Raw genomic sequence first — 15566 nt, 5'->3', positions numbered from 1 at the left:
GAACCCCAGAGCCAGGCCTCAGGCAGGGGGGAGCCTGAGATGGTGGCCTGGGCCACAGTCGGGAGTTGGGGGAAGGGCGGGCCGGGCACTGCTCCCCAGAGCGGCAGGAGGGGCCTCTGGAGGGCGGCCTAGAGGGTTCGGCCCACCCCGAGGGCCCCCCTCTGTCTGCCTGGCCTTCCCACCCAGGAGCCAGGAGCACCCAGGGGGCCTACCGTGGGGTCCCATCAGTCCACCCACTGCCCTGCAGTCAGGGCCCTGGCAGCGGTGCCCACAGGGTGGGCGCTCAGTGTCCACTGGCTGTGCAGAGTTGGGGGGCCGTGTGGAGAGGCAGGCGGTGCTCCGAGGCTGGCCCCACCCAGCCAGGTGTGTGGCTCAGGCCTCGCCTGTGGGGGGTGCAGAGCCCTGGTCACAGACGACGGCTGTCCCAGGGCTTGGGTCTCTTTCTCCTCTGCCTGCTTCCTCCAGGGCAGCCAGCCTCTGTCCAGGCCTGGCTGGAGCTCTGTGTGCACCCAGGCTGCCCTCTTTTGGCCAGGCAGCCGGCGTGGACGCCGAGGCGTGTGGCCAGAGGACCCAGGGCTGGAAGGCCACGGACACCCCCAGGGACAGTCTGGGAAGGGTCCTCATTCTGCCCGCGCAGCCCTGGGCAGCTCTGTGACCTGGCGGCTATGGGGGGCACTGGACAAGGAGGGGGCCGTTTGGCCTCAACAGCCACAGGAGGGCACCCTGACTCCACTGGGGGGCACAGCTGCCTGAAGGCGCAGGCTGGCAGCAGAGCTGCCACCTCTAGGAAGCCCCAGCCTGACCTCCACCTTGGATCTAGTGGGCTTGGCTTAGAATTGGATTCTGGTTACTTCTCAATCTGACCTTCTGCTGAGATGCCAGCAGGCCAGGCTGTCCACGGCTCACTGCCGGTCACTCGGGGGGCCCCACGGGCGGATGAAGACCGCCCGCTGGCCCAGGTGTCTGCATCCAGCCCCAGCCCCAGACCGGGACCTGTGGACAGACCCTGCCCAGGCGGGGCCCGCCCTGCACCTTGTGGGCCTCCCTGACCTCCTCCCAGGAAGCCGAGAGCCAGTCGCCGAGAAGAGGGCTGCCCTGCGGCTGAGTCAGGGCGGGGCTGTGGGGACCTCTGACCAGAGGGGCCCCAGAGCTGCCGCTTTGGGGGAAAATAACTAAGAAGACAGGAGCGGCTGGGGCAGGGACAGCGGGAAGGGCCCTGCACGGACCTCTGACGGTCCGCTTGGTCAGCAGGCAGGCCGGGCAGGGGCCCAGACCCCAGGACCAGACCCCAGGGCCGGCCTGCCGCCCACCTCCGAGGCTCGGCGCGGGCCTGCAGCCAAGGGTTTTTTTGTTTTTTTTTTTATCTTTTTACCTTGATAAGCTGTTTAAAAAATGTAAATAAAATAACTCAGCAGACAAAAGCGGGCATTCAGGCGGCCGGGCCGGCCGCCGCCCTCGACATGAAATATCGCAGCACATTAAGTCGTGCGTCCCCGCTAATCCGAGCGGACAGGCCTGAAGGCGGCCCCTCGGCGGCGCGGCGGTGGGCACTGGAGCGTGCAGCGCCCGCCGGGCCGCCCCGCTCGGGGACAATGGCCTTTCTTCGCACGAGGGGCCTGTGCGGGACAAGAGCCCCCTTTGTGTGCGAGTCTCGCCTCTGAGCGCGAGGGAGGCGCATTCAGCCGCCCAGACGCTCTTTGAAAGGCCCGAGTGTAACCGGAGACGCGACACAGCAGCCTGCCTTCTGCCTCCCGCCCCGGGCAGCCCGGGCCCCGCGCCGTCGTCGCGGCCGCGCAGCGCACCCTCTGCCGGGCCGGGCTGGGGCCGCGCCCGCGCTCCCGGGAGCGCCTCCCGGGGAAGAGGGCCCGGGGGGGGGGGGGGGGGGGGGGCGGGGCGGGGAGTGGGTGGGCCTGCGGCGGCCTGGGACCACGCCCCGCTGGCAGCCCGCGAACGTTTGGGCTCGTCTCTGGGCCCCACGAGGCTGTGCGCGAGGTGAGCCCGGAGCGAGCCCCCCCGCCCCCGCCCCTGCAGCAACCGCTCAGGGCTTGGCTGCCGGCGCCTGCTCGCTGCTCACCCCGGGCCCACCGCTCCCGGCCGCCTCCCGCAGACAGACAGGTCAACCCCCGTGCACCTGGCCAGGCCGGGGACACTGAGACCACGCTCTCGGGGCTCCCTCTTCATCTCAGAACCTTCTGGGCTTACATGAGAACCACTGCTGCTCACAAAGCAGACTCGGCAAACCCACCGAGCTTCCAAAAGCTCCCAAAGTCCCACCCAGATACCCGCAGCCCCAAGCCCCACATTCCTCCTCCCGACCCAGCCCTTCCTACGACAAGGAAGCAAAACACCCTCCCCCTAGGGCAGCCCCCGACCCAAACGCATCACACACCGCGGACTCCTGATGACTGATCTGAAAACCACGCGTGTTGTGCCAGGGGGTCCTCAGGGTGGGGGTGGGGGGCTGGAGCGCAGACCCTCACAGGGTCACCACCCCTGGCCTGACCCAGTCCCAGTGACCCAGCAGACAGGCAGGGGTGGACACCACCCAGAGCACAGCCCCTGGCTCCAGGGCAGGGCCCCACGGCAGGTCCAGGAGGCCACGGGCACCCTACAGACACCTGGACACGAGCTCTGTTCCCGACCAGGACTGGAAGCAAAGTGGCCAGTCCCCCGGCCTGGCGTGGTCGTGGCTGCAGAGCTTCCCTCCATGCAGGGGGCGTCTCCCAGAGGGGCCTCAGCTCCCCACCCCCAGGCCAGGCCAGCACGAGACCAAGCGACCTTGGGGTGAGTCAGGGCAGGGGTGGGAGAAGAAAGAAGGGGCCTCCAGGTCTGACCTGGGCCCGGGGTGGCCTGTGTGGGCACGGAGACTGCGGCCGGCTTCTCCCACACCCTCGCTCCTCTTGGCCCCCAAAAGCGATCCCGAGAATCAGCAAAGGAGGCTGGCCTGCAGCCACGTGGGCGTCTGGGCCAGAGCCAGGCATCCCCTCACCGCTGACCGAGTGGGACGGGCTGCTGGACACCTGGGGTGGAAGGACCCTGGGCACGCGGTATAGACCGGGCAGGGTGTGGGGGGCTGTGCCTCCTTCTCAGTCGGTCCGTGTGAGGGGCTCCCAGGACCCCCACGCCAGGCATGAACCTGAGCTGGTCCCTGGGGGGCTGATCCCCGAAACCCTGCACCACAGCCCTGCGGCCCCCACGCTGGAGAGGGGGGCACCATGAGCCCAGCCTGGCACACGCCCACCCCGTGCCCTAGGGGCCCTGAGCCACAGGGACGGTCTCACTCACTTCTTTGAACTTGCCCTCCTGGTGCAGCCAGCGGACGTGAGCCAGCAGGGGGCCCCGGTCTGCGTCCTGCAGCTGGAAGATGCTGACCAGCGGCTCCACGAGGCTTGGGGGGCTCCGGGCGAGGAGCTGGACTGCGCGGGCCTGCAGCTGCTTCAGCGCTGGGCTGTCCTGGAAGCCCCGGGCCTGGCCTCAGTGGAGGTGGCAGCTGGAGCTGCAGGGCCTGATGCGGGCCGGGGCTTGGGGCCCGGACAGGCCCAGTGAGGGACAGCCAGCACCAGAGGCCCCAAGCCAGCGGGTGGACGTTGCGGGCGGGCAGGGGCACAGGCAGGGGAGCCGAGGTGGGCCCGTGTGTGGCCGTCGGGCGGCTGCACACCCCGGCCCACCGTGAACAACCGCCAAGGGCCGCAGGGGCCCGGTCAAGGGGGCAGGCAGGGACGTGCCTTTGGAGCAGGCATGGGCCGCGGGTGGGGCTCACCTGGGCGGGCCCTGGATGCGGCCGTGCCTGCAGCCAGCGCTTCAGCTCGCGGGTGACCCAGGCCTCCAGGGAGGGGCCCTTCCCCCGCCAGCTCTGGCCACCGTCCAGGTCCAGCAGGTCCAGGAGGGCCGCAAGCGGGTTATCCAGGGCAGAGAACCTCCTCCAGGCCTCCTCCCGGAGCTGTGGAGACACAAGACTCGCTGTGGTGACTCCTCCCGGCCGGCGCCCCACCTGCACGGAGGCACCCCCACCTTCCTTGTCCGCTGCACCCAGGCAGGGCACAGAGACCCTCCAGGCCAATGGTCCCGCAAAGGCCGGGGCTTGCTCCCCAGGCCAGACCCAGGCAGCACTCCTCTGCACCCTGTCCACCTGCGTGGCACGCACGGGACACGGCGCTGGCCCTTCAGGGACGGTGACAGGTCAGCAGGGCCCAGCAAGTGACAGGAAATGGAAAAAAGGGAAGAAAAACCCAAACTGAAAAATGCCTTTTGTTAGCTTTTCTACCTCCTGTGCTGGGAAGCTCTGGGAGAACGTAAGAACTGAAAGGCAGAAACAAGAACAGGTGTGTTCCCCGGCCCCCACGTCCGGGGAAACAACGTGCACGGCACGGCGGACTCCAGGGTGGCCGGGCGACCTCCGCGTGACCAGCAGGGCCACGCACGGCCAGCCCACCAGGCCCTGCCCGCTGCAGGGGCTCAGGTGAGCACAGACCCCTTGACTGAGGACCGGCTGGGGTGGGGCCCAGGGTGGCGCCGCGGGCAAAAGGCGTGAGCTCAGGGGGCCACAGCCCTCGCACCCAAGGCCCCTCTGGAAGGGGCTGCCCTTGCCCTGGCTGTTGGGACTCACCCGGGACAGCCTCAAGCAGACCCCGTGGACAGCGGACGGGCAAGGCCACACACACCACTCAGGGATCTGAGGGCAACAGCAGGGCCGGGGGTTCCCACAGAGCTGCCGAGCCAGAGGAGGGGGCGGGCGGGGGAAGGAAGGGTCTAGAAGGACTCCCTCTGGCCTGTAGCGGCTCCCGCCCTCAGCCTCAGGCACAGTGGCTCCTAGCTGCCACAAGCCAGCTCCTCCGCCCGGAAGGCAGGGGCTCTGGGAAACATGCCGGTGGTTCCTCCGGGGGCAGTTCCCGCCCAGCCCCTCGCTGCCAGCAGAGCAGAGGGTGTGCAGGCAGCTGCCGGCCAGGGCGGGGGCTGGAGGAAGAGACCCCCCAGCTCTGGGTCCAGGGCCCCCTGACCAGTGGCCACAAAGAGAGAAGGCTTTTCCCAAGAAGCCACCGTCCTGGGACCAGGGTGACAGGCAGCGGGTGTGGGTGTGTTGTGGCAGGAAGGAAGGATGCCCAAGAGGGCCCCGCGAGGCACACAGACCCTGTCCCGGTGGTGGCCCTGGCCCCGTCCATGCAGGGGTGGCAGAGTTGCTCTTTCCTGTGGAGGCATCCAGCCTGCGGCCACGGTGGGAACCTCCCATGGGGACCAGCAAAGCCCGGGGAGGACGTGGGCGGGACCCTCTGAGATGACCACTGACGTGCTGGCTTGGCCGGGCCAGGGCTCTGCCCTCCGCAGCTGGGGGCCAGCTCTGCCCTGAGAAGTTCTGAAGAGCAGCTCAAGGGGACCAGCAGCTTTCAGGGCCCCCAGGGAGCTGGACACACACCCCTCTGTGGCCCAACCTGTAACGTGCAGGGTGTCCTGCCCCAGTGCAGCCAGGCCTCCCCGTCCTCCTGCTGCCGGGAACGTCTCAGGCCTCAGCCCGCAGCGCTCAGAGCCAAGGGGCCGGAGTGGAGAGATGCTGCCCCCACGCCCCAAGCAGAACTGGCCCCGCAGCTCCCCCAGGCCCCCCGCGGACGTGACCTTCGCCTGGTGCCAAGGCAGGGGCAGCCCTGCAGGAGCCACGCTCCCGGGGGCTGTGCAGGCCTGGCTCCTGGTTGTGTCACCACTGAGGGCCCAGGTGCCTCCCTGATCCACTCTGTCGTCTTCCCCAGCAAGCGGGGACCTCCCCGCAGCCCCCGTGACCTCTCCAGGGTCCTGCTGACAGAGCCTGGGTCACAACTGCCCACGCCGCCTGGTGGCTGAGAGCAACGGTGGGGTGGTCACGAGCGCCACCGGCCCTCTGGCCCTTCTTGCCCCTCTGTCCTCTGACACCTTCCCAGCCCAGGCCAGGCCTGCAACGCTCAGCCGGGAGAGCGTTTCTTAGGTCTGGAGCCCCAGGTGTCACCTGCGTCCCGTCTGTGCAAGCCCTCCCCCCATGAACGCCTCCGCTGTGCTCAGCCCAGGGGCTAAGGGGCCACTGTTGAGTGGCAGGCAGGTGACGGGGTCTCGGGCTGCGGAGTCGAACGTGGGCCGCAGCCCCGCGTCCGGGCAGAGCTCCCCAGGACGTTCCCTGATCAAACATCCACTCAGTTTCAATGTGATTTTAAAACCGCTGTACTTTGGCAATGTGGCACGATTACTGAGAATGAACTGCAGACTTTCCCTCAAGCACTGGGGCGAACTCTGAACCCCAGAAAGGAAATGGGGTCTGCAAGAAACAAGGCACAGTGAGCATATGAGGGGACCCAGGGCTGCCTTGGGGTGCTGCCACCACAGGCAGGAGCCCTCCAGGGTGCCCTGGTCGCTCTCTGTCTGCTTGTCTGGACTCCAGGAATAAAAGGAAAGCCACTCCTGGACGTGAGCCTCCCATCATGGGGGTTTACATTTATTTCCACGTGTGCTCAGGAATTTGGTCCTGGGGACACCCCTGGGGACCTGGCCCTGGGCCACCAGAGGGAAAAAGCTGTGTGAAGATGAGCTCACAGTGAAAACCCACAGGACACATGAGGAGCGAGTCACCGTGAGCAACGCCCGCAAGCAGGGCGAGTGAGGCTCTGAGAGTAAAGGGCGATGGACTGTCGGTTTAGGAACGAAAACAGAAAATAAATATGTCCAAAATTACGGAAGAAGATAGTCAGGGGCTTCCCTGGGGGTGCAGTGGTTAAGGATCCGCCTGCCAATGCAGGGGACACGGGTTCAATCCCTTGTCTGGGAAGATCCCACATGCTGCAGAGCAATGAAGCCCGTGCGCCACAACTACTGAGCCCTTGTGCCACAACTACTAAGCCTGCATGTTGCAACTACTGAAGCCCACGCACCTAGAGCCTGTGCTCCACAGCAAGAGAAGCCACTGCAATGAGAAGCCCGCGTACCGCAATGAAGAGTAGCCCCCGCCTGCCGCCACTAGAGAAAGCCCGTGTGCAGCAATGAAGACCCAACGCAGCCAAAAAAGTAAACAGAAAGAAAGAGGGGAAAAGAAAAGAAAAGAAAAAAGAAAAGAAAAGGAAAGAAAAAAGAGAAAAGAAAAAAGAAACGTCAAAACTAAGTAAAGAGCAAGACACAAGTGGCCCCGAGCGGTGGCTACAGCCCCGGGGTGGACCTCGCGCACCAAGGCCCAGCCCCCCGGCCGCTTGGCCCCTCAGGTCCCAGGGTTTACATCTGGCCCTCGGCGCGGTGGGCTCAGCGTCCATGTTGACGCCCCTCTGGACCCTTGGCTAAGACCCTGGCGGACCCCTCCCGCCCTCCTGCCCTCTGGCCTCCCCTCCCCCTCCCGCCCCCACCCCGCTGGGACCCACCCCGCTGGGACCTGGGTGCAGTACCCCCATTCCTGCTCGCACGCCGGGGGTGAAGTTGCTGTCCCCCGACTTCAGTGGGCTTGTGCATGTGTCCTCGGCCTTGGGTCGGAGCCCCAGGGGGCCTGTTACAACACCCTGGTTCTAGCCCAGAGGGGCTGGGGCACACCGGGGAACGAGCATTTCCAACAAGCTCCCAGGTCTCACTTTGGGTGGCACCGTCCTTCCCGCTCCCCCACCCCACCTCCACCCTGTTTCTCACATCCCCCACACCGGGGGCTCTCAGGAGTCCAGACCCCACCGCTGTCCTCCCGTGCCTGCCTGTCCCCTGCGGAGTCCTGGCTGCTCCGTCCTAAAGAAACAACCGCTCCCCACCCCCCGCCTCCCCGCCACCAGCCCATTTCTTTCTTCATAGAGCAAAGCCCCTGAGAGTTCCCCAGAATCTGCCCCAGATTCCCTGTCCTATCCCGTCCCTGAAGCCCCCGCGGCCCCCGGGGCGCCTGGCTCCTCCGCACCCTCACCCTCGGGCCTCAGACGCCGCATCTCCAGCCGCCGCGCCCGGAGGCCGGGCCGGGTCCCTCCACACCTTGGAGCCCGCCCCGCGTGCCCACCCCACCACCGTGCGGTCCCTGCGGGGACCCCCGCGCCCTGCTCCGCGGCTGGGCCCTTGGGTCTCACAAAGGTCCGAGCTCAGACACGGGGCGGCGCGGGGCCGGCCGCTCGCGGGAACCCAGGGCGAGCTCTGGTGAGCCCCCGTGTCGCCTCCCGGCGCGGAGGGAACTGGGAGCGTTTACATAAGCAGCCTGTCCCGTGCGGACGTCAGAACACGTGGACCGGCTCCTTCACGGCCAGAAACACGCCGCCAACAGATGTCCAGACACAGCCCTGCGCGTCTTTGGAAATGAATAACACGTGGGTCAAAGGGGACACGGGGAAAATCAGAAAACAAGAAGGACGACTGAATCCTAAAGGTCAAACCCGTGACGAAGAGACCTCGGAGAAGGTGTCGCGTTCCATGCAGCCACGGAAACACCGACCCGCCACCGAGGCCTGGGGCGCCCGGCCACCTGAAGGCTGAGCTCAGCCCTCGGGAAGAGGCGCGGTGGGCGGGAGGGGGGGGACCTGCGGCCACACTGCGGTGGCGGAGGAAGCGGATGGACACGCCACCCGGGGCACGACCGTCAGGGAGACCCAGGCCTCCTTTGGATGTCCCCCCCCATCGCCCCCAAGGCAGAGCCCGGGAGCCGGGGCTTCTGCCGTCGGTGAACAGGGGCGTGGCTCTCCAGCCCAGCTCCCGAGCCCGTCCACCTCGACGGCAGCAGCGCAGAAACCCCCCACCCCCACCACACACGCCACGCGGGCAGGCCCCACGGCCGCTTCCTCAGTCTCACCCGCAAAGCCGAGGGGCACGCATTCGAAAAATCAAAAAGATTTTGGCGTTTGCAAAAACTTCGGATTCTCCAGCTGACGGCTGCCCTGGGTCTGGGCGCCCTGCCCACCCTCAGCGGGCAGCGGGAGGCCACGCTGGCATGAGAGGATGGGGCCCTGACCCTCGAGCCACACGTGGGCTCTGCGGCCCTTTCGCTGCCTCAAGGGAGCAAAGTGCAGGGAAGGGGCGGCCGGGGGCCAGTGTCTGCACCAGCCCCAGGGGCACGGGGCGGCGCCGCCCTCCTGCACAGGCCACAGTGGGACACGGCCTGGGGGGCGGTGGCTGCCACTGCAGGGCCCCCAGTGGCCGTGGAAGACCTAGCAGCCTCCCCGCCAGAGCTGCCCCCTCCTGCCGGGCCACACGCATCCCCCCCACCATCCAGCCCTGCCACCCCTCCTGGGCAAGCAGGCTGAGGGCAAGGCCCGCCAGGTGCCCGGTGCTGCCCGGAAGCTGGTGGTGGGCACGGGCCCTCCCCGCCTGCTCTGAGCATCCACCAGGCCTTGTCCCACGGCTCCAACCCCACGCGTCCCCCAGAACATCCAGACGTGGCGGCCTGCTGGGCTGGCAGCCAGGTGCCCACGCCCCACGTGCTCACCTGTCCCAGCTCCCGCGTGGACCACAGCGTCTGCAGGGTCTGCAGGAACAGGAGTGGGTCCCAGCCTGAGGGGACAAGACATGGGCTGTGGAGGGGCTGAGTGGCGGGGTTGGGGGGTGGGCGAGGCCTGGGGGCTCCCGTGGACGCCGTCCAGCGCCCCCGGCGCCTCGTGCCCTCTCTGGCCGGAGCGCGGCTCCTTCCCCAGGACCGTGGCCCGGCCGCCCAGCAGGGCTGCTTCCCCAGGTGCCCCCTGGGGTGGGCCTCCCCACGCGGCTCAGAGAGCCCGCACTCACATTTCAGCTGCAGTGGGTTCAGAGCGGCCGTGTGAGCGGCGAAGGGGTGTTGGATGCCGGGGGCCAAGCCTGCAGGACGGACCCAGCCCCACACGGGCAAGGCCCGCCCAGAGGGGTATGCCGCCCCCAGCCCTGTCCAGTGCCCAGCACGTCTGGCCTCTGGTTCCTGCCAAGGCCCCAAAATGGTCCCGGCCTCTGCCTCCCCCGCCTCCCCTCCACCCTGTCCCGGCCCTGGGCGAGCCCCACACAGGCCGGCCGCTCCCCGAAGTCTGTCCACCCCCACGGCCACTGCTCCCTGGAGCTGCCACCCCCGCTGTAGGACGGGGCATGGAGTCATGGAGGGGGCACCACTCAGCCCAGTGCTGGCCAGGGCAGGGGAGGTCGGGGTCACCCTCACGCTGGAGACGGGTGGGCACCCTAGACCAGGCCCGGGGTCAGAGTCGGGCAGGGCTGGCCGGCCTGGAAAGGCCGCTGCTGCCTGCTGGTGGCTTGGGAAGGAGAGCGGTCTCCGAGGCCGGGGGCTCGGGGGCCCGGCTCCGCGTGGCCCGCGGCCACCAGCGCCCCCGGCTGCCCGCCCGCCCCCCGGGACTCACGGCCGCCCGCCGGCCTCCGCAGCACCCCCGGCCCAAGCCCCCTGCCCCCGCCCTCCCGCCAGGGCCACCCCAGCCTCTTGCAGGTTCTGCTGCGAAGGCCCGGGCAGGCCCGGGCGCTGGGAAATGACAGACAAACCTTCAGGTTCTTTTTTTTTTTTTTTTAAAGGAATGACCCCATTTTATTTATTTATCTATCTGGCTGTGCCGGGTCCTCGCTGCGCACGCGTGTGGGATCTAGTTCCCGGACCAGGGATCGAATCTGGGCCCCTGCGTGGGGGGCACGGAGTCTTAACTGCTGGAGCAGCAGGGAAGCCCCCCTTCTGGTTCTTTGGCCCAGAACTGTCGGGGGCTGCGGCCCAGAGCCCAGGGGGCTGGGAGGGAACGCAGCCGAGGGGCTGGGCTCCTGGTGCCCCCAACCCCAGCCCAGGAGGGGCGAGGAACCCCCGGCACCCAGCCAGGGCCCCAGCCACGCTCTGCACACGGTGTGGGTCAGGGCCCGCGGTCGGGGGCAGGGCCTGATCGTCCGTCCACACGCTGGGGGAGGGGAGGCCGCTAACAGCCTTCCGGCCAAACCGGGGGGTCAGGAGCCCAGGCGGCGTCCCCTGTGAATCCACCCGAGAATCGGGGAGACGACGGTAACTTGCTGGCACCTGCGGGAGGCCAGACGGAGGGAAGGGCCGGGAGACCTGACCACACCCCGGAGGGCAGCCCCGAGGACACGGGCTCAGGGACCAGGGCAGGACACCGTGGGGACCCCCCGTGCGCCACAGGTGGGCCCACCCAGAAAGCAAGGCCGCTTGTACAGCTGCGGGCCCATCAGCCTGGGTCCCTAGTGAAATAAAGGAGGAGAGTCCCAGGACCCTCTCAGCAGACACATAACAAGCATCTCACGAGAGGACATTCCAGTCATAATTTAAGAAATAACTCAACAAACTAGGAAGAGAAGGAACTTCCTTAAGCAGGTAAAAGGTGTCTATAAAACCCCGCAGCAAACGCAGAGCTTCATGCTGACGGAGCTGCCCTAAGACGGGAACCCCAGGTGGACACCCACGGTCCACTCGGCGCCCTGCAGAGCACAAGAGGGACAGGGCCGGCCACAGAACTGAGGAAGGAGAAAATAAAAACATCAGCACTGTGACAAACGAACTGTGGTCCCTCCAGACGACGGAATATGACCCAGCGCCTGGAAGACACGAGCCGTCGAGCCAGGAGAAGACCTGGAGGAAGCTCAGGTGCAAATTACTAAGTGAGAGAAGCCCATCTGAAAAGGCTACTACTACGTACACAGTATGACTCCAACTCTGTGACACTCAGGAAGAGGCAGAACTGTGCCGTCCGTATAAAGAGCAGGCCAGGAGAGGGAGGATGATCAGGAGAGCACAGGGGCTTTAGGGCAGTGAAACTATTCTGTATGAACCTACCATAGTGGGCACATGTCAGCCTGCATGGTCCAAACCCACACAACGTACAACACCGAGTGAACCCCAAGGTCAACTGTGGACTTTGGGTGACGATGACGCGTCCAGGCAGGTTCCTCACTTGTCACAAATGTCCCATCTGGTGGGGGTGGGGATAACGGAGGAGGTGGTGCATGTGTGGGAGGGTGGGGGGGTACATGGGAAACCTCTACATTCTTCTCAATGTTGCTGTGAACCTGAAACTGCTCTAAAAAACAGTCTTTAAAAATAAAAACAAAAAACAAAAACATCGTTACTCATTGAACAAATGATTCATTTTATAGAAAGCAATGAAAAATACAAAGACAAGTGCTGGAACTAGTCAACGGGCTTATTTCAGCACAGATGGTGAACGCAAGGCCAGTATTAAAAAATCCACTGTCAGGAATTCCCTGGAGGTCCAGTGGTCAGGGCTCCACTCTTCCACTGCAGGGGACACGGGCTCGATCCCTGGTCCGGGAAGATCCCACATGTCGCAGAGCAACTAAGCCTGTGTGCCACAACTACTGAAGCCCGCGCCACAACCACTAAGCCCGCATGCCACAACTACTGAAGCCCACCACCTAAAGCCCGTGCTCTGCAACAAGAGAAGCCACCAAAATGAGAAGCAACAAAGAGTATCCCCCACTCGCCACAACTAGAGAAAGCCCGTGTGCAGCAACAAAGACCCAATGTGCCAAAAAAAAAAAAAATAATAAAATTAAAATAAATAAATTAAAAAATATCAGGCACAGTAGCATTAAGAAGTTCAAATTTCTTGGGGTAAATCTAACAAAAGAAGTTCATGCAAAAAATATAAAATGTTATTGAGAAAAAAATTAAGAGACCTAATTAAGGAAGGCCTATAGCATATACTCAACAACGTGAAGTCGTCACTTCTCCCCGAATTAACCAGCACGTTCTACACTCTCATCTAAGCCGCAGCAGGTGAGTGGGTGCAGGGGTAGCAAGGCCTGTCTGAACAGCCACGGGGAAACCAAAGCACCCCCACCCAGGCCAGAGCCACAGGGGTTAGGGCCGAGCGTGTGGCCCAGGGAGGGTGGCCTTGGAGTTGGCACTGGGCCTCTGCGGGCCAGGGCGTGAGGCCGGCGTGGGAAACTGCGTGTCCTGATGGAAAACACTGGGGTGGCACCCCCACCTCACCCCTGCAGAAAACCCACTGGGCGCTGCAGGTCTCACTGCGAAGACAGATCAACAGGGCCTCTGCAGGGCACCAGGACGATGCCTTGAGGACCTTGGAACACGGTCACATCAAAACTCCTACCCACGGAAAGGGCCCAGCAGGCAGCAGCCAGGGGTCTCCCTCTTCCCCACTGTGCCCCGCGGACCACGTTCCTCGCGAGGAACGTCTTACACGGTGGGGCTGGGCCGGGCTGCTCTCCGTTCACGACTCCCCCAGGCCCGGTGCCCTTTGGAGTCAAAGCCACAGCCCAGACTCCAGCCTCGGTCACTCGCAGCCCCAGCCTTCCATTCAAGCTGCTCCCCACGCACGGCGGACCCGCCGGCCTGGCGCCCTGGCCTGACACTGCACGTGGGCTGTGGTTTCCCAGCTCTCCCCCCTCCACGCTGCCAGCTCCCAGCAGAGACGGTGCCGGCCTTGTTCAAGGCCGCGGAGGCCTAGAGGGACGCGCTATGGTGACTGCCGGGCGGTGCCAGGGCCAGCCTCACACTGGAAGTCAAGCTCAAGAACCAAACTCCCAGAGCCGCCCGGGCTCCTGCCCAGGAGCCCCCAACACGTGCTGGGGCTCAGGCTTCAACGTGCGGGCACGGAGGACCCAGGGGCGGGCACGGAGGGCCCGGGGGCGGCCAGAGGGCCCGGCAGCGGCACCGGGGTGGCCCACCCCCTGCCCTGGCCGCTCCGTCCTTGAGCTTCACCCGGCCCACTAGACACCCGGAGCCGCAGGGTTGCCTCCACGGGCGCTCCCGACGGGCAGAGGAGAGATGCGGGGACAGGAAGGACCAGGCAGACAGATGCCACTCAGCTACCTTAGTCATCTTCACTTCAGGAAAGGTGCATTCTAGAAGAAAACCCAGCTGCCACGCCAACTTCCACAAAGACCTCTGTTCCTTGCGATCCTAAAGCTGCTGGTAGGAAATGAAATGGGTACTTTTTCCTGGTGGAGTCGGGGGCTGAGCTGGGCAGTGGACAGCGGGCCTCCTGCAGGGAGCCCCCAGAGCCCTTCTACGCCGGCCTCCTCGCGCGATCCCGGGACCTGGGCCTGTGGGTGCTCAGGGTCTGGACGCGTCAAGGCTCCTACCGCTGGTCAGTCGCCCCGCACAGCCCCCGCTGGAGGCAGCACCAGCCATGCTGAGCCCTGGCTGCCCGGACCAGACCTGCCTGTCAGCGGGTGGCCAGAAAGCCCAGTGGTACGACCAGGACGCCTGAGGTCACCCCGGGCTGCAGCTGGCAGGCAGCCGACCCGCCCGTGAGCAGAGCAGAGGGGCCCAAGCAGGGGCTGCAGCAGGAGCCCCGCCCGTCTGCAGACCTGGCAGCACGTCCCAAAGGCCACCGGGCTGCCTGCTGCCCGGGCCTGGCCAGCAAGGGGGCACAGGCTTCCTCTGCAGAGGTGGGGGTGGCCACTGCCTGCGGTCCACCGCCTGCCCTCTGGCCCCTGGTCTGGGCTCTGCGCGTCTGGGAGGGGCTGGGCTGAGGTGGTGGGCTCGGCCCCCCGAGCCGGGGCACAGCGAGGCAGAGGTGCAGGGGAGGAGCTGGGCCCACACCCCTGGCAGCCCCCCCACCGCATGCAGACCCAGCGGGCCGGCGTGGGGAGGAGAAAAAGAGCGCGGGCACCCCTGGCAAGGGAGAGGCAAGCCCTCGCGGCCTCGCGGCCTGGGGAGGCTCCCAGGAAGCAGTGCCAGGGCCCGTGGGCAAACGGGCCCACCCGGTGGAACCGAAAGGGAGCCTCCAGGGTTCGCTGGCAAATCGGAAAATCTGCTGGAATGAAAGGTCCTACAAACGACTGGACTTTAAAAAGATGATGTGCCTGGTTGTAAAAAGTAGTAAAAATGTGCAGGATCTACTTTTAAAAGTGCTGCTGAGTTCACGCGAACAAGGAGACAGGCAACGACAACAAAGAGACAGGCTCTTCTCAGGGCCTCGGGCACAGCCGGGGCCTGGCTCCCTCCCCGAGCAAGACCGGGAGGCAGCGCTCCAGAGCAGAAGCAGACCCCACCTCGCGGGCGGCCCTCGGGAGCCCGCAGCCCTGCCCGACGCCAGGATGAGAAGGCGTCAGATGCCCCTTTGTCCAACCACAAGTGTAATGAAACCCAGTAAAATCACCAGCGGACTTCTGAAGTGAACAAGTGCACCCTGACGTCTATGTGGAAAAGAAAAAAGAAAACAAAGAAAAGCAACGAGGGGTTTTTAGTCCTACTAGATGCAGCGTATCATAAAACTACCACCATCCAGCGCAATGCGGGCAGGTGAACAGAGCAGAAAGCTGAAGAAAGACCACAGCCCCAGGGGCCCGGGGGGCCCCTCCCCAGCCCTGACACCGGGAGGGCCAGGCCTGAAGCTTCCCGGTACTGCAGGAGCCTGTGGGGCGGAGGGGAGGGGACCAGGCTTTCTGGAGGGTCACACCCGCCCCTCCCTCCACACTGAGAAGTGATGGAAGTGGAATCCACTGCTGCCCAAGACCCGGGACCTGCCGGACTTCAGGATGCGCTTTTCTAGTTCCGCTCTGCTCACTCTCCCAAAGGCTGCGATTTCAGGGGGAAAGCCGTTTTTGAGTCCAGCGGACTTCTTGGTTGGGGAATGTTTTCTTGCTCCCAGGAGAGGGGAGGATGTGCGGGAAGGACCGCGGGTCTTCACGGCCTGGGCCTTCCCCTCTCACCCCCGCAG

The 15566-nt window shown here is 65.4% G+C and overlaps 1 protein-coding gene across 6 annotated transcripts in view; it reads right to left on the bottom strand.

Moving 5' to 3' along the window:
• The window catches only part of EXD3 (exonuclease 3'-5' domain containing 3), a 76579-nt gene that overhangs the window by 45806 nt on the left and 15207 nt on the right, over positions 1 to 15566 (bottom strand). For all 6 annotated transcript variants that reach the window (XM_057721112.1, XM_057721110.1, XM_057721109.1 and 3 more), the window contains exons 3-5: positions 9383 to 9447; positions 3761 to 3940; positions 3286 to 3453 (exon numbers count right to left, since the gene is read on the bottom strand). In XM_057721112.1, the coding sequence (XP_057577095.1) occupies positions 3286 to 3453; positions 3761 to 3940; positions 9383 to 9447 (413 nt within the window). The remainder of the gene's footprint in view (positions 1 to 3285; positions 3454 to 3760; positions 3941 to 9382; positions 9448 to 15566) is intronic.

The sequence above is a fragment of the Hippopotamus amphibius genome, chromosome 2 (assembly GCF_030028045.1).
Source record: "Hippopotamus amphibius kiboko isolate mHipAmp2 chromosome 2, mHipAmp2.hap2, whole genome shotgun sequence".
In the NCBI taxonomy this organism is placed as follows: Eukaryota; Metazoa; Chordata; class Mammalia; order Artiodactyla; family Hippopotamidae; genus Hippopotamus; species Hippopotamus amphibius.
This window is presented reverse-complemented; position numbering and strand designations above follow the sequence as displayed.